We start from the raw sequence: 18,373 nt of genomic DNA, 5'->3' as shown, positions 1-18,373 counted from the left end.
ACATAGTGACAATTACTTTCAACAACGAATAGGTAATGAAAATTATTATTTTATAACTGTATTCAGACAAGTACTTTCAACCAAAAAGTCAGGGCTAAAACCAGATACTAAATTATTATATTCGTATGTAACTATATTGTACAATTTAAAATTCATTCCTTTTTTAATAGACCTGTAAGATACATTATCCTTTTTTATTTTGCTTTCAACATTTTTTGACAAAAGACTTGATCCCAAGCCGCAATAATGGTATTAAGAAAAAACATTTTTGAACTTGTTTTGTTTATCAAAATATCGTTAATATTAACGTCAATCGAAAATTAAAGAGGCCTTAATGAAATTTATCATACTTTTATTACTTGTTTAAACATAGAAACTATATCGCAATGTTAATATTATTTAATTTTGAACATTTTTATTTTATATTGTAAATTTTAAACTATGGAAACTGATGGATCGGAGTATGTAGGTCAATCGAATAATTCTATTGAGGGATCTCAATCGGCAGTCAACAATTTGATTATAGATTACTACAAAAAATTTGGAAGAAAGAGGGACTTAGAACAATTTTTTTCTCTATCTACAGCCCAAAGTGATATTAGGGATCCTACGAGTTTGTTTTGGAGAAAAATGAAATCTCAGGCTGATTCTTCGGATTCTGGAGAGAAAAAAAGTGAATCTTCCACAGAACTTTGTCGAATTTCTATAAAGTGCTCTATTCCTGAGCCCTCCACCTCACAGGTTTGCTTTATTTGACATTAAATAATATTTTCAAGTTTAGTGAATTGCTAATTCAAAATTAAAGATAAACTTTCTAAAAACGTTTTCTATGTGAAGTAAAACAATCAGACATCCTTTTGCAGACAAAAATGTTTGTGTTTTAATTTTTTTTTCATAAACATTTTATTTTGTAAAGTTTCAGATTTTAATTAATCATTTAAATGAAGTTAAATTAATTTTCAGAATGATTATAAAAACTTTAAAAGTGACTCAGAATCTCCACCGATTATAAAAGATGAAGTAGCAGCAGATGTGTCTAGAATATCAGATAATGAATCTATTAAATCAGAAGATATGTACTCCCATAAATGTAAGTATTTAGTTTTGTATTCAATATCAATATCTTACTATGACAATGTAACAGATTCAATGACTCTAAAGTATTTTCTAACTAATAGTAGTAGTAAGTTTGTAAGTAGTAGTAGTAATAAGTAAACAAAAGCTTTTTCTTTTACTGTGATAGATGACGAGTACACTTATGAATCATATAAATATGAAATAATAAAAACCATTGTAAATATTGTCTTTTACTTTTGAGACCTACTAATCAATCACATAGAAAACTCCATATTTACTTAACTATTTTAAAGCGAAGAACTTTCTTTTTAAAACACACCAATGTGTGTACCTTATTGATTAAAAAATAGTACACAATACAATTTTTATTTTACCAAAGCAAAGTTAAGACTGGTAAATGTATTAAACTATGAGTAGCTTAAGATATGTTCATGATAAATAATCTTTTAACAAATCTAAATCATATTTATTATACTCAGTACCAATTGAAGAAGCAATAAAGATAAAGAATCCTGAGATTTGCATTTTCACTATGATTTTCTAATATCTCTGCTGTATTATAAACAGTTTTTGAGTAATATATATTTTTTTATAATAAAACACTATTCTACTTACCTATACACATATACACTTTAAATTTGTTTCCAAAGTTTCATTCAAGCTCTCCACCAAATATAGTATGTAAATTCAATGACAAATTTTATTTATTTGCGTTTTATACTCTTGTGGTTGGTTGGAATAGATTAGGTAAGTCATAATATTAATTATTTCATAATGTTCTTTCAGCTGTTGATGGGACATTGGACACTTCAATCAATAAGCCACATTCACCAACCAGTAGTATTACATCTCAACGAAAACTTGAATGGGATTCCTTAGCAGATGTTGGTTATGCCAATGCAAGTGATAGAAAAAATTCAGCATCAAGTTTAAGCACCATAGAGAGAATGGCATTGCAGCAACAGTACTCAAATAATGATAATACAAAACAAGAATCAGACTTAGGAATGCCAACTGCACAATCAACGCCCCTTGAAGTTAATGACAATAAAGCAAAAAACAAAAAAGGCTTTGCTAAGAAAACAACAAAAATATATAACAGAGATATTGAATCGGTTAATCTTAATATCTCTCAAAACTCTGAAAATAATCGGCAACCTATAAATGTAAATTTGACAAAACATATTTCTTTCAATGTCGAAAAAGATGGAGGCGTTAGTATAGAAAATGTTTCGAAAAGTGTATCTTTAAGTCCAGAAAAAGTTTCGGTCGAAACCGAGGTAACACCTCAAGCTACTATCGATAAAGAGATACAAACAACTTTAAATAAAAATAAACAGAAATCAAGCAGTTCTAGCGATTTCAAAGAACAACATGCTAAAACAATTCCTGTTCTAATCAGTTTGAACACTTTAAAGAAAAAAACACGGAAAAAGAAAGTTATGAGAATAAAACGACAAAGAAGAAAAAGTTTGGCCATTGAAAGGAAATATGTTCCACTTGAAAAAAGTACAGAACAGTTATCAGCAGCAGAGAGTTTTGAATATATGCCAGGTCATATTTATAATCAAAATCAAATGAACGAACTGAATCAAAACAATAATAATGATTACGGTAATAAATCTAGTCTAGAATCAAGTGCTGGACTTACAACAGACTCGAGTAAAACAATCAAATATTCCTTTACAAAGGACTTGGAAACAGGTATTGATATACTCAAAAAGGCTCTAGAACATAGATTTGAAGATTCAAAGCTAAAAAAGAAACTAATTAAAGAAGTAGTTCAGAGACTTATAAAAACGAAATATAAAGATGATAGTTCGATGGAATTTTTATCAGGCTTAAGTTTTGATAGTAAAAGAGGAGATTTACAAGATACAACTCATACAACATCTAGTACCTCAGATGCCAATAATACTGCAACTAAAACCAAATCATCCAAACCAAAGAAATCTATTTTGCGCATGGACAAATTTAACGCCAGTGCTATAGCATCAACCTCTCAGAGTGTCCCAAATTTACCTGTTCTCTCGAAGATTGAAACACCTATCGCTTGTACCAAAAAGGCAGTTGACCTGTCTAATACAGATTCAGATATATCCAATAAAAATAAAAATTTATCAGATAATGGAATTGATAAAACTTCATCAGAAGTATTATATAAAAAGTATTTAGATGCATTGAAAAGAGAAGAGAATTACAAAAAACATTTAAAGGACAAAGAAATGTTTCTTAAGCAAAAACTTGTAAGTTCCGATATTGCATTCAATGTTGTTACTCAAGCTGAAAGAAGAAAAAATAATTTAAAAGACCTAATGAATGATTTGGTGAGAAACAATTACGACGACGGATCAGGCGATGCCAGTAAATTAGAAGGTGGATCCAATTCTAATATAAATTTAGAAAATTATAATCCTTTAAGAAAACAAAGAAGTCATTCTGTGTTCACTCTGTCATCCGCTAACTCTGATAATTACACAAAGAGATCAAACGAAAATAAAAAAACACAGAACAAAGTCGATAGTGCCAAAGATTGTTACCATAGAGCTGAGAGGCACTACTGTTGTTGTCCTTATCACACATCACATTCGCGAATCGGAGTTACAGACAGTGCTGTTCAAGTAAATATTAAAAGCAAAGATGATATCAGTCCCGATACAAAAGCTACACAAAGTTCACCGCAGGATTATAATGAGCTGAGTGAAATGAAATTATGCCAAAACAGATGCGATAAATGTAAAAGACCTCAGACTAAAACTCATATTATATCTGATTGTGCAAATGATGATATTCAATATTTTTGTGTCTGCACTGGAGACGAAGGAACACAAAAAGTACCTGAAAATATACTTATTTACAAATGTTCAAGACTGACCAATAAGTACCTAAACTTAGGTGATAATATAACACCGAAAGTATCCAATACTGCGAGTGAACAGTTATCAAGTAATTCTACTTCGCCTCGTCTAAAACTATCAACATTCAATAGTGAAGATTGTGAGAAAAAGTGTTTAATTATTAAAGATAATATTAGTTCAAATAATCAGACATCAAAATCGTCACAAACGAATCTCAACTTACCGATTAAACTTCGAAGTAAATCTAGTGAGCAGAGTTTAGATACGACTTCGACTGCAGAAAAATTCTGTAGCAAAAAATTTGATAATATACAAACTACGATAGATCCGTTAAATGGAAAGACTAAATATATACATGAGGCTACTCGATGTATACAAACTGAAATAAGCATTGATCCAAAAATATCTGATCCTTCCTTGTCTGATATAAACATAATTAATGATAAAAATTGTGTTGAATTAATAAGTGAAAATTTCAAAGAAGTTTCGCAAACCAGTAGTATCCAAAAACAAAGCGAATTTAGGAGTGGTAGTAGTTCTGTGGAGAGTAATGCTATATGTGAAAAAGAATCTTCTAAATGTGTATGTGTGAGTGTCAAAGAACAATCTACTAATACTGTTGAAAAATATGATAAAGAAATTCAATCGTCTGTTGATATTAATAATGCTATACCTGTTCACGTGGATGCACAGAGTTCTAACAACTTTACCATTCCAATTCAAGGCACAAATATGACTCTAAAAGTCAGCTTAGGATCTGGAAAGGATGACGATTTATTTACGAAAGATACAATGCAAAATGATTTTAATCGTAACACGAAACTTGTATGTAAGGGTACTGAGACAGATAAAAATAATATTGTTGAAAATTATACGTCATTGGAAGAAGAGTGTTCGAAAGGAGTACAGTCAAACAATGCAAATATTTTTGATGAGTATTATGAACAAACAAGGACTGATAGGAAATGCTGTGTGAACAAAAACACAGCTTGCGAAAATATTGCCACGGACACACAAGATGATACTTCGTTTCCTAAACCATGTCCAATAAATACGTGTCTCATTGATCGTTGCAAATATAATACTTTTCCTACAAAAGATAAAAGAAATGTACAGAAACCCTTACTTCGTTCGAATACGGATACCGGCAAGATGGAGAAATCTTGCCATGTAACATTTACTCCGATTAACAATACAGTAACAAAAGATGCAGAAATACAACCAAATACAGCACCGATATCGCAAATGCAATCAAAATCTATATCTACAATGGATTGTAGAGATAAAGCGCAAGTTATTTGTTCGGAGAAAAACTCCTTAAAATCAATAGACACTAAGAAAAGCAAATCAAGTTCTGAAACGGAGGAAGGGATGCCATTAAAGAGTTCTATTAGTGATACCGATAATGATACCAAATCGTCTACCTCTAAAGATCCCATACTTGATATAATACAAGATATAACGAGGCGTTATTCGAAGAAAGATATTGAAAAAACTAAAAGAAAGAAATGTTTTCGTGAAATTATCACATTTCTCAATTATCTCCTAGACACAGATGAGACAACAGACCAAGAACGAAATAAAATGTCGTCTTCGTCAGCATGCGAAACTGTAGGTGATTCCAATGACAAGTTTGCAGCTAAAGACTCTTACAAATCATCTCCGAAAAAGACTTTTGTGGATAAAGGCGTACAGTTATCCACAGAAAAGTCTAAATCTTACAAAACGTGTACAACTTCTTCAGATTCGCCTATTTCGACTGAACTCCAGACTACATCGTCTGATTCGGCGACTTGTAAAATATTAAATAAAATAAAAAAGGAATGCGAAAAATATCATCAAAAGCGTTGCAAGTCTCATGGTAAGGAAAAGAAGTGCGAAGCTTCGAGCAGTACTTCCATGAACTGCGAGCAATGCCGACGTGTGCACCATTGCTCGTGTAAAGGGCATAAATGTAAAAACCACAAAGCAAGAAAATCCGGTGAAAAAAAGAAGAAATGCGTTGCGTACAACTTGATTATACAGACATCAGACAGTATGGTCAGTGAGGAGGTAACTTGTGACAATAAACACCATAAGTTGCAAAATATAATCGTGAAAGTACCGTCGAAACGGAAGGTAGGAAATCTGCCCTTTAAAGAACTGGCCACGAAAATTGAAAAGGATATGCCCCATTGCAGCCCGAGACCTAACAATCACCGATCAAGGAGCTTGCCAAATGACAGCGAGATATCTAGCACGGATGAATTTTTGAGGAAGACTAATGCATACACCGTCAGGGAATATTTAGAAAGAAATCGTCCCGACTTCGTAGAGAAATGTTCGAAGCGCCAACATTGCTTGAAGTTGATCAACGAAACTAGGTAATATTTTAAATTCTTACTACATTACGAATATAATTCCTAGTATCACTTAAATAAAACCATGTAAGTCCGTAGAACTCACCAATTTTTCTTACTTTAGACCAAGTGATTGCGATAAACCTCGGCTGAATATGATAGTTGTTCACAACCCGTCGTGTACTCCTAACCCATGTGCAGAAGCTTGCAATATGTGTTACAAAGGTATTCCTCATTAAGACAGTTAGATATTCGATTTTAAATAGTTTTCATTATTTGATTTGAATTAAAAATAATTGAATTTATAGGTGTACCAATAAACAATTGTAATCCATGTATCGATCCATATATTCATTGTGTACAAAACGAAGTAACAAGGATTGGTGAGTCCATTGAAAATGCTATTTTACATGGTAAATATTTGAATTGTACTCTAGTTATTTAATATTTGTTTTTGAAGAGTTTGAATAGCCATTACGGCTCATGTTGAAAAATAGACACAATTACAATGCGATTGTCATATTTCCTTTTTGAAAAGGCTAGTGTGTAAAATGATATAATAAATTCGGCTTATCACGACTGAACATGTATGCGATTTATCACGTAACAACAACAACAGCCCGTAAATTTCCTCCTGTTGGGCTAAGGCCTCCTCTCAGGCTCCTCTCAGGCTCCTCTCAGGCTCCTCTCAGGCTCCTCTCAGGCCTCTCTAAGGCTTAGAACATATTCCACCACGCTATTGCAACGCGAGCTGACTCAAGTGAAAAAAATTATATTTAGTAATACTAACCATAAAACAAGTATTAGATTGCTCTACATCCTAGTAACTACAATTGTTTTTGTAGTATAAACTGTCATTATAATTGAATAAAAAATTTTATTTAACGATATTTTGTTTGTAATTTATGTCTAACACTAAATATTATCCTTTTATAATTACAGAGCAAGTGAACGCTCTGCCAAGCGGCAACTGCTGTCATTGCAGTTGGACCGAGCACAGGCATTGAGTGGTCTAAATGAGACCGAATTGAAGAATTTCGCTAAACTACTGGGTCATGAACTACGGCGAAAAAAAGGTATTTGAAGCCTTATTTATATTTCAATATAAAACACAAGTTGTAAGGGATATAACATCTTAGGTTCAAAGTTGAGATTCCTATTGGTGAGTTACGATGTTTAATATATCTAACAGTGGCAATTCTATTCGTGACGGTATACACTTACTATCAGATGACCCATTTGCCCCTCTACCTGCTTAATTTTAAAAAAAATCTGTAGCTCCGAGGTGCCCCATGAAGAAATATGTAAATAATGCTATGGCTTATTTTTAATTTCTATAATTTCATTTTAAGTCCAGACGTACCCAATCAACTAATGAACAACCTATAAGGAAGCACGACTCTTCATTGATATTTAAATTCTAACTAAAATTGTAGAGTATACTGAGCAGACAATAAATAAATAATAATTAATTTTGTTTAAATTATATTTTATTTTCAGTTGCACCAAAATTTATCAGTGAACGTGAAATGAAGAAGCACTCGGAGAAAATTTATAAATCACTGCCCGAAGTTGTCCTTAAGAAAGAAGAAATTAAAAAGGAGAACATAAAAAAAACTAATTTACTTATGGCAAATATTTTCAAGAAGGTATATTTCTTAACATTTCAACATTCATTCAACATTTCGATTTATTATTATAATTTTGTACTAAAACCTTCTTACGTTACGTGGAATCCTCATCTACTTAAATCAGCAATAAATTTTTTTTTTCAAATATTCAACAATTTTGCATCATAAGACATATTTATAAAATTTTGTAATTGCTTTAAAATTTTTTAATGAAATAGTGTTGAGCTTTCTTTAGTTAAAATAATACTTTATGTATCATTTCAGAATCTTCAAAAGAAAACATTACAAGGAGCCGTAAATTTATCAAATTACAGTACAGTGATAAAAATATGACATTCTAGTAAAATAAGATATGATTCCCATGTGTTCAATGATTAAACTTTATTTTTTTACGATTGTTGACGTCATTGTTTTATAATGAAATAAATTTAATGTAATTCGTTTCTTGTTATGGATATTAAATTTAATAAAACGTATTTCGTATTTTTCATAATTTTTCTCAATTGTATTGTTATTACATATTCCCCCACCTGTGTAAACTGCGAAATTAAATATGCATGTCTAAAATATGTCACCAGTATGAGTAATACTGGGCAGATTTTGCCTTGTGCATACGTATACAATTAATCCTATTGTAATGCTCGGGTGTAAGAAAGAGAAGTTTTGGAAGAAGTGAATTGAATGGCTACCTACGAAAAAAAATAATGGCTTCACTCAATTGTTTTCAATTTTTTTAATGCGGTGTTAACTGCTAAGCCTGATGTACGTTGTGCCAACTGCCAACGTGTTGGGTTAATACTTAACATACTAAAGTCAAAGTCACGATGAAAGTACTGCCTACTTCTATTCACTTCACTAAAATAAACTTCCCCTATTATGACTATTTAGACATAATGCTGTCATTGCATAATTATACATTCGTATAAGTATTTTTCACCTAAAATGGCCTTATATTTTTTATTATTTTATTAAAAAAGTAACAATAATATTTTTACCTAATAATAACAACAAAAATAAATACAGTCAAACTGTTGACGTTCAAATTCTTTAACAATTTAATATTCGTAACTGAATTTTTTATAAACTAATATAAAAATCAAAAGTTCCGAAATAATTTCGAAACTGACACCAAAATCAAAATCAAAGTATACTTTATTCAAGTGGGCTTTTACAAGCACTTTTGAATCGTCATTTAACAATTAAGTGAAGCTACCACCGGTTCGGAAAGTAGATTCTACCGAGAAGAACCGGCAAGAAACTCAGTAGTTACTCTTTTTCAACATTTAACAAAATACAGTCATGTTAGTTAATTTTTAAGTTAATACAATTATTAAATTAATATATCCTGCCTGGAAGTCAACAGGTATTAATTCCACGCTTTTTTGTCATCTACAAAATCTTGTATCGAATAATACGCTTTTTTCACCAATGTATTTTTTATAAACGATTTGAATTTACGAGACGGCAAAGTTAAAAATGTCTGTGGAATTTTATTATAGAAATGGATACCTTGCCCCAAGAAAGATTTATTGACTTTGCGGAGTCGGAAACTTGGCGTTATAAGCTTATCCTTACTTCTAGTGCATATACAATGATTATCACTGATTTTATCAAAGTTATCAATGTTACTGCGAATATACATGATATTGTTGTAAATATATTGCGACGAAACAGTGAGTATTCCTACTCTGTTAAAAACATCCCGAAGAGAGTCTCTAGCTCCAAGATTATAAATAAACCGAATTGCTCTCTTTTGTAAAATAAAGACAGATTCAATGTCTGCAGCGTTACCCCAAAGTAATATGCCATATGACATAATACTGTGAAAATAACCAAAATAAACTAAACGAGCGGTATCAATATCAGTTAGTTGTCTAACTTTTCTAACCGCGTATGCTGCGGAGCTGAGTCTCCCTGTTAGGGACGACAAATGGGGACTCCACTGAAGTCTGGAATCCAATTCTATTCCCAAGAACACGGTAGAATCGGCTACATCAAGCGGGCCGCCGCTTAAAGATATATTATAATTTTGCTTCCTAACATTGGGTAGGGTAAAAACTACACATTTTGTTTTTTGAGTATTCAAAACCAAATTATTTACATTAAACCAATCTTGTATCTGTGATAAGGCACCGTTCACATCGTCATAGTCAGTTTTTTTCCTGTCAATCTTAAAAATCAGTGAAGTATCGTCAGCAAACAATACTATATCACAAACACCTTTAACAAAGAAAGGAAGGTCATTTATATATACTAGGAATAGAAAGGGACCCAAAATTGAACCTTGTGGAACACCCATTTTTAGCGTAGATCCAGCAGACTTTATTCCATTAATGAAAACTTGCTGGATTCTTTGACTTAAGTATGAAGCAATAAGATCAAGAGCCCTACCTTTAACGCCGTAATATTTGAGCTGATAAAGAAGCGTCTCGTGTTCTACACAATCAAATGCTTTAGATAAATCACAGAATACTCCAATAGCATTCTGTGATTTCTCCCAAGCATCGTAAATATGTTTGAGAAGCGCAATTCCTGCATCAGTTGTTGATCGACCTCTTGTAAAACCAAATTGCTCACTATGAAAAATTTTATTTGTACCAAAATGGATAAGAAGTTGATTTAAAATATTTTTTTCGAAAATTTTACTTAAAGATGGGAGTATTGAAATAGGCCTGTAATTACTGGGATCGCTCCTATTTCCATTCTTAAAAAGTGGTAAGACTTTACTACATTTTAACAAGTCAGGAAATGAACCCGTGTCCAAACTCTTGTTAAAAATTACTGCTATATACGGAGCAATATCGTGTATGATGTTATTTATGAATTTTACCGAAATGCCCCATACGTTGTTAGTTTTTTTAATATTGAGTGTTTTAAATACTTTTATAACATCTATTGCAGAAACTGTTTCAAAAGAAAAATCAATAACGCATTTAGAAACATGTTTATTTAATAATCTAGCTGCATCTAATGTAGATGATTTTAAATGAGATGTTATTTTATTAGGTATGTTATCAAAAAATATTTCAAATAAATTTGCAACTTCCAAATCAGAATTTGTGTATGTGTGTATCGGAAATCGTATCGTACCGTATCGGAAACTCGTTTTATACATCCGTATTCATGTCTAGATCCGTAATTTCATATCCATCATATCTGCATGGGAACTATTTAATAACAATCGTTATTTTTTGATTTATACGCCGTTATTACCTAGATTTTTTAAATGTCTCATTACGTAAGTTGATTATTTCAATTAAGATATTGGTATTTAAAATGTCATATAACAATTTCATATTATCTAAATAATTATATTTGTGATGCATAGAAATGTACTTTAGCGCCGTGAAACAAAACGCCATATTAAGTATTGACAAACTGTCAAAATCAAATCAAAAATTGACTTATGACAGATAGTCTAGTCGTTCGATCGAATGTTTTTCTAATATCATAATTAGAAAATGATTAATTCAGTGAGTAAATAAAACCCAAAAATGATGGACGAAAACGAATTCTTTAGGGAGACAGTCCAACATTTGGCAAGATGTCTTTCCTGTATAAATCCTACACCATGGGAGAAGGTTGGTTACAAAACATCAAATATAATCTTGTTTATTATTAGTTGGCATTACGAAATCGTCGAACGAATGCATTACTGAGCATTGTTACATTATGGATCTAATAAAACATCTAATTAAAGTACTACAGTACTTTTTAAACGAGTAAAACCTCTATAAATATGACCTCATCAAGTAAACAGTGACATAAGCTATGTTATCGTCATCCTGTGTTACTCAGGGTCAACTTTCCCTGTTTTGTAACTTAAATTAGAGCACAGGGATGCCATTTAAATTAAGTAAATAGTAAAAATAATCTACATTACATATATATTTGGTACACATATACACATACTTGATTCATATAACTGAGGTTCCAGAAATACATACTTACTAACTTAATCGAGTATTCATAATAATCAGTAACCTCAATAGCTAAATGGTATATGGGCTATTTAGCAATGTGAATGCACCTAAGAATCTAATTCTGTGATGTCTACCCACTCTTAAGATAAGCTTTACTAATAGTGAGATGAGTAATGGTACTTTTTGTTTATAGGGCTCTGCTAATGACAGTCAGTAAAAGTCCCACTGACCAAAAATTTTCTTCCCTCTCTGGTCTAATGTGATAATCACAGATACATTACATTAATCTCATTAGCCCTTGTCTATATTTAAATTGTGGATTAAGATTATCATATTATAGGACACATGTATCAAATTGAGATAAGCTTTACTGTTAATTGAAGGAGATGTTAGTCATTGAAAATCATGCAATATTTTAATTGTTTTTATTTTAATACTACCTGCCTGTCTCAACTTTGTCTTGGTGATGTATGACATATGAACTCTAATTACTTTGTGCAGGTCAATGTAATCCTGTGTGGTCAATCAGTCTATCCTCCATTAAAAGCAAAAAAAAAAATAATCATGACTGTCTATAATTTTCGGAGTTACAAATAAAAAGTTTATTTAATTTATATACAGTTTCTCTAATAGGAATGAAATCAAATGTACTTTATTAATCTTTACAATAAAGCATTTTTGAACAGTTAATATTTATTCAACTATAACTACTATAGTTTCGAAAAGCAGCCTTTATTGAAAAGAAACATCAAAAAGTTTGGATAATTGCTCTGTTCAAATAAAAAGATTTGCGTACATTATGTTACATATATTGTTTGGTTAATCTTGTGATGGAACTGAAGTCTATTATTCTTAAAAGTAATCTCTGAAGGAATCAGAAGTTAGAACATAAGAGTATGAATTGAGTAGTAATTTAAAAAAATTGCCCTTAGAGAACACAACATGCACCAAAGTAGTGTTTATTTTTAATCAAAATTTAAGTGAAGCAAAACTATTTATCAGATTGAGTTCAACAATTTAATGGTATTTAATTGTAATTGATAATTAATAATATGCTAACTGACATTAGCATTGTCACTAAAATCAAAACAATGTGTGAAGCTCTATGTATTTTTCAGGTGAACACACTATTTATGTTGTGTCCACAAGCAAGTTCATCATTTGTTGTGACACCGCGCAATCAAGAAGCCAGTATCGCTCTAGGCATATATTTCCTACAAAGTGGCCTTCAGCATCAAGACAAGTTACTGCCATACTTCCTAAAAGTACTCAAGTGTCTTACAAATGCACAGTTTGAAGAGCCTATGTGTCGGATCAAGAATGGTGATCGTAAGTTTACCTTTTATTATATACTAGGGTCCCAGCTTCGCAAGGGTGCAATGCTGATACTAAATATACTATAGAATTAGTTTATTTACGACATCACATTAGTAACTTCTAAAATGACCAGTGTTTCTTTACTATATTGTCCGTGTATTATATACAAAATTATTTCTTTCGAATCACTCTATCTATTAAAAAAAACCGCATCAAAATCCATTGCAGTTTTAAAGATTTAAGCATACATAGGGACAACAAGACAGAGAAAGCGTCTTTGTTTTATACTATGTAGTGATTAAAGTTATTTAAATATATACATTGAGTTCTCACATCTGTCATGGTGGTCCTGGGGCCATATTTAGGTGCCAGCTATAAGACTCCTTTCTTGATGTGTTTGATAGTGTGCATAGAAACATACAACTCGTTAGAATCTACTTTCGAAAACGGGTGGTAGCTATACATTTAATTCAACACTGTAATATGACAACTCAAAAGTGCATATATGAGCCTACTGACTAAAGAATACTTTGATTTTGAAATAGTCTACAGAGCTTATTCCGATTAATTCGTTTGATTTTAAAATGTGATGCTCCTCATTTTGTAATGTGATGGGTAGGTGGAACTCAAATCCAATCCAATCCAAATCCAATATCCACTCAAAATTAGCAGTATCAGCTCTCTTGGATCAGAAGCACTATGCAGTCCACCAATGCCTGGCTCTAACGATGCCTTAGCAATCTTGTACATATACTAGAAATTAGACTCTTGATCATATATTGGTATGTTGTCATTTTTTATTGGTTAAATGAAACACTATAAATATTTTTGATCATTTAATATTTTGAAATAACAGTGTAATCATTAATTATATACAGTCAAAAAACAACTCTAAATCCTATAACTTTAAGGTTTTAATTGATAGGTAAATGTTTTACTTCATATATTTTTTTGTTAAATAACATCGGTTTATGGGACGGTGTCCTATGGGATGTGAGGTATTACTTTCCACCTCCAGCACCAGCTCCTGCACTGCCACCGGCTCCCATACTAAACCCTGCACCACCTGTGATATTAAAACATTGTTTTATATTGATAGTTAGTCAAAGAGCTAACTTTTTTTTAATTTGCATATATTTATTGCTTTCTCGTTATAAAACATTATCAGGTTAGCCCTATAACTTATGACGAGAATAAATATTACCAACTTCTCGTTGAGGTTTCCATAACTCCCTTGGGTTATAAAGAGCCGTCAAAAAAATTTAAACGCTAATAGTAATAATTTGACTTGGTTTTTAGTGTATTTATTGTAAGTAGGAACAGCCTTTTTATATCCCACTACTGGCCAAAGGGCTCCTCTTGAGGATAATGTTATTAGCTTGCTCCACCACGCAACTTCAATGCGGGTTGGTGTATACGTGTGGCTTATTCTCACCAATCGTGAGCATCTCTCCATATGTAGAACTCATCGCCGTGCGTAACATATATTAAACTAAAATAGTCAATCACGGAACTCTTTAAAATAATTGAATTTAAAGTGATTACCATTTGCGCCACCACCAGCCTGGCCATCAGATCCGCCTGCTGTAACAATTATAAGATGGCAAAAGTATCATTACATCTCCGAGTAATAAAATATCGTCGTTATTATCTTTTTTTCTTGTCGAGATTAACGGAAGTTGTGTTTTAACAGCCAACCATTGTTAATTACCATCAGATAATACACAAATGACACATAATTTACCTTCGCTTCATCTTGATATTTTTTAATACCGGAATAAGAATTTTAAATTATAGAATTAATGTAACTGTTTTTTTTTTTCAAATTATGTCGTTTTTTTTTGTTTACCTCCAAAACCACCACCAGCGCCAGCTTGGAACCCTCCTATAAAAAAAAAAGTTTACAAACATTAAAAAACATGAATGGGTATTTAATAATGCTTAATAAAACTAAGGGCACGACTTAAAGTATTATGTAAATAAATCTATTGCTTGGCTTAAGCCACCTTTTGTTATCTCATCTTTAATTATCTCAATCCTACTACCCTTGTAGTAGGATTGAGATAATTGTGGATTGGATGAAACTGTAGATTTTCGTTCCGCAAGTGTTAGTGTCGTGGCGTGTAATTAAAATCACCTTACGAGTAATTTTAACAATGCAAATTAGCATATAATGCGTAATAAAATACGGTATACACGGGTGATTATTTCTTGTCGCCTCTTTCGTAATCGTCTTGGATATGTAATCGGGCTATCATAATGCTAATGTTCGGCCACTGAGAGAAGTCCTACTAGATAGACGCTTCATTTACAGCCCTGTGTAAACACCCTTAAGGTCATAGCTCATTAGAGCCACCCGGCACCCACTCCGCACGGCGTCCACTCGTTGTCGACAGGTGGTCCACGGGTGGACACCGTGTTATCACCAATAAACGTCGCGCGGTCAACCATTGGACCTCGCATCGTCACCCAGTGGACCCCGCGTGGTCTACGACTGCAGACCGGTTAGTCCACGAATTTTCGCTTAGTCTGTTAACAATTGGCACTACGTCTACACGTGTGCTTCATCGCCAACGCGTCGCCCTCGAGTGAATCACTCGCAGGCAGCGCGCGGTCTACGTGCGGCAAGCATGCGAGTTGCGAGTTGTCACCGAGTGGTCCACGCGCCGCCCGCGCGTGGGCAACTTGCGAGCGAGGCGATCCGGAGTGGATGTAATGAGCGTATACCCATAGAAATCCATACAAACAATATCAACCGCACTAGTTGAGGCGGTGAGGGTCGGGTGCCGGGTGGCTCTAATGAGCTATGACCATAAGTGTTTATTTTGAGTTAATATGTTGACCTACCTCCAACACTGCCATCAGCACCGCCACCTGTTTAAATTAAAAAATATACAATTAGTCTTGATGCGTTTTTGTTTCTCCAAACTATCAGTACCCCGTTAGACACCTATCTCTAAAATTTGATTGACTTTTAACAATAAAAAATATGTTTTATTTCACACTTGCAGAAAGTCTTATTCAATTAATGAATTCGAACTTGGATGCAACTACACATAGATAATATCTCTATAACTTTAGAGAAAACTTGATAAAAACATTTGTAACAGTTCATTTCGTTATTTTTTTCCAAAATATCTAACACCTTGATTCTGCTTTAGGTGTTTGTAAACATAACTGTTTGACTTTATTTTGAAGGTCTCCGAAACCGTTTATAAAAGAACTCTGCCCTCTCGTTTGTAAAATAAACGGTTTTTGTATTGGATTTTAATTTTCGTCTCACCTTGTGGGGCCGGAGACTGTTGGCTCTGAAATGAAGGAAAATTATTATTCATCAGTTCTAGACAATAATGTTATAGAATGCGATTCAGATTGCACTCGTTTAAATTATTGGAGCTAAAATCTTCTCCTTGAACTTTAATCCTAATGATTTTTTTATTGGTTTTTTTGGTAGGTTTTTATGTATTTTCTAGTTATTTCTACCAAAATATACTAGTAATCCTATCTCGCGGCTACCGTAAGGGTTTGATTTAAACATTATTTACAAGATTTGTCTTACGCATATATAAAATTACTGCACTTAGCGTTTGGTTGCAAGGATGTGATGGTTCAAAATTGCCTCGAAAATTGGATTATTGAGAACCACAGTTACATATGTATATACATAATGCTTTTCATTTTGTTTTGAAAATGTTTCAAACCATAGTTAATGTATTTTTTAATATAAAACTAATAAAGTAAGAAAGTAAAATAAGTAACAGCCTGTAAATTTCCCACTGCTGGGCTAATGGCCTCCTCTCTCTCTCTCATTAAGGAGACGGCTTGGAACATATTCCACCACTCTGTTCCAATGCGGGTTGGTGAAATGCACATGTGGCAGAATTTCAATGAAATTAGACACATGCATGTTTCTTCACGATGTTTTCCTTCACCGCCGAGCACGAGATGAATTATAAACACAAATTAAGCACATATGTGCACATATACGCAAGCGCATGAATATTCAGTGGTTCTTGCCTGGGTTTGAACCCGAAATCATCAGTTAAGATGCACGTGTACTAACCACAGGGGCATCTCGGTTCAAACCTAATAAATGTCAATATTTATGATTCTGTGAAATGCAGTATTTCTGCACAGCTCTAGCTCAGCTATGGACCATCCATTATTGCCAAGTGCAGTTTGATACTAGCGTAATAAAAAAAAAACACACGAAACTTACATTTCCAACAAACATTAGCGCCAAAACCATTACACAAGCAACTCTAAACATTTTATTTATATTTTTTCTTGTAGAAAAAATAATCAAAAGTGTCACTATAGGTTAAGTTGAAGTATTAATATTAAAAAACGTGTCGTCGGCTTGTTTATATAAAAGAAGTATCATGAGAGGGGAAGGAAATGAATAATTTTCGCCAAAGTGTCATCCCAATGCGTTTATACGTACATTTATGTTGGTATCATTATCATTACATAATATAAAATAAAGTCGCTTAACGCTGTCCGTCCCTATGTATGCTTAGATCTTTTTAAGACGCAACGGATTTTGATGCGGTTTTTTTTAATAGATAGATTTATTCGAGAGGAAGGTTTTTGTATATAATACATGGATAATATGGTAAAGAAACACTGTTAATTTTTGTTTTTAATGTGATATCGTAAATAAACAAATTCTGTAGTATATTTTTAAATGGTGAAAAAGAGTAACTTCTGAGTTTCTTGCCGGTTCTTTTCGGTAGAACCTAATTTCCAAACTGGTGGTAGCGTCACTTAAAATACTTGTTAAATGATGATTCAATACAGTATATTTCGATTTTGATTTTATCAGTATTGCACCCGTGCGAAGTTGGGGCGGTTAGCTAGTACTTATATAATTTCACGGCCTGTTGAACATGTTTTTACATGGAAATTTTATAATAATAACATATTTTAAGTTGTCATCAAACATTACTATATCTCTTTTAATATATGACGGCATATTTTTTTTAGTTATTACCAGCACGCCATCCACCTATTTGATGTTTTTTAATTTAATCGCCTTTTGGTCAAACCAGAATTTTAAAATTATAATATTGAGGAATAATTATATTCTTATATTTATTTTTAATCTCTTGATACAAACTTCTGATGCAAAAATAATTCTTTATAAGATTTTTAACTGTCTATTTATAAGGCTAGATGTTCGTCCTGTTACAGTTTTTTTATTTTTTATTGGAACGAAACGTAAAATG

General features: G+C 32.4%; 2 protein-coding genes and 1 long non-coding RNA gene across 6 annotated transcripts in view; 2 read left to right on the top strand and 1 right to left on the bottom strand.

Annotated features, from left to right (window-relative positions):
• Positions 1 to 262: 262 nt before the first annotated feature.
• On the top strand, positions 263 to 8,395 carry LOC124532974. The gene is made up of 6 exons (XM_047108114.1): positions 263 to 741; positions 964 to 1,090; positions 1,864 to 6,298; positions 7,217 to 7,350; positions 7,775 to 7,923; positions 8,170 to 8,395. The coding sequence occupies exons 1-6, from the start codon at positions 442 to 444 to the stop codon at positions 8,236 to 8,238; spliced, it is 5,214 nt and encodes a 1,737-aa protein (XP_046964070.1). The 5' UTR covers positions 263 to 441; the 3' UTR covers positions 8,239 to 8,395.
• A 2,892-nt stretch (positions 8,396 to 11,287) lies between these two features.
• The window catches only part of LOC124532732 (phosphatidylinositol 4-kinase alpha), a 42,338-nt gene continuing 35,252 nt past the window's right edge, over positions 11,288 to 18,373 (top strand). For all 4 annotated transcript variants that reach the window (XM_047107779.1, XM_047107777.1, XM_047107778.1 and 1 more), the window contains exons 1-2: positions 11,288 to 11,486; positions 12,947 to 13,157. In XM_047107779.1, coding sequence (XP_046963735.1) covers positions 11,400 to 11,486; positions 12,947 to 13,157 — 298 coding nt within the window. In that variant the 5' untranslated portion in view covers positions 11,288 to 11,399. The remainder of the gene's footprint in view (positions 11,487 to 12,946; positions 13,158 to 18,373) is intronic.
• LOC124532733 lies at positions 15,968 to 17,539 on the bottom strand. Its single transcript, XR_006966665.1, has 3 exons — positions 17,365 to 17,539; positions 16,429 to 16,453; positions 15,968 to 16,019 (listed from the first exon to the last, which is right to left on the bottom strand). It is a non-coding gene; the product is annotated as an uncharacterized LOC124532733 (long non-coding RNA).

This window comes from Vanessa cardui, chromosome 10, assembly GCF_905220365.1.
Source record: "Vanessa cardui chromosome 10, ilVanCard2.1, whole genome shotgun sequence".
In the NCBI taxonomy this organism is placed as follows: Eukaryota; Metazoa; Arthropoda; class Insecta; order Lepidoptera; family Nymphalidae; genus Vanessa; species Vanessa cardui.
This window is presented reverse-complemented; position numbering and strand designations above follow the sequence as displayed.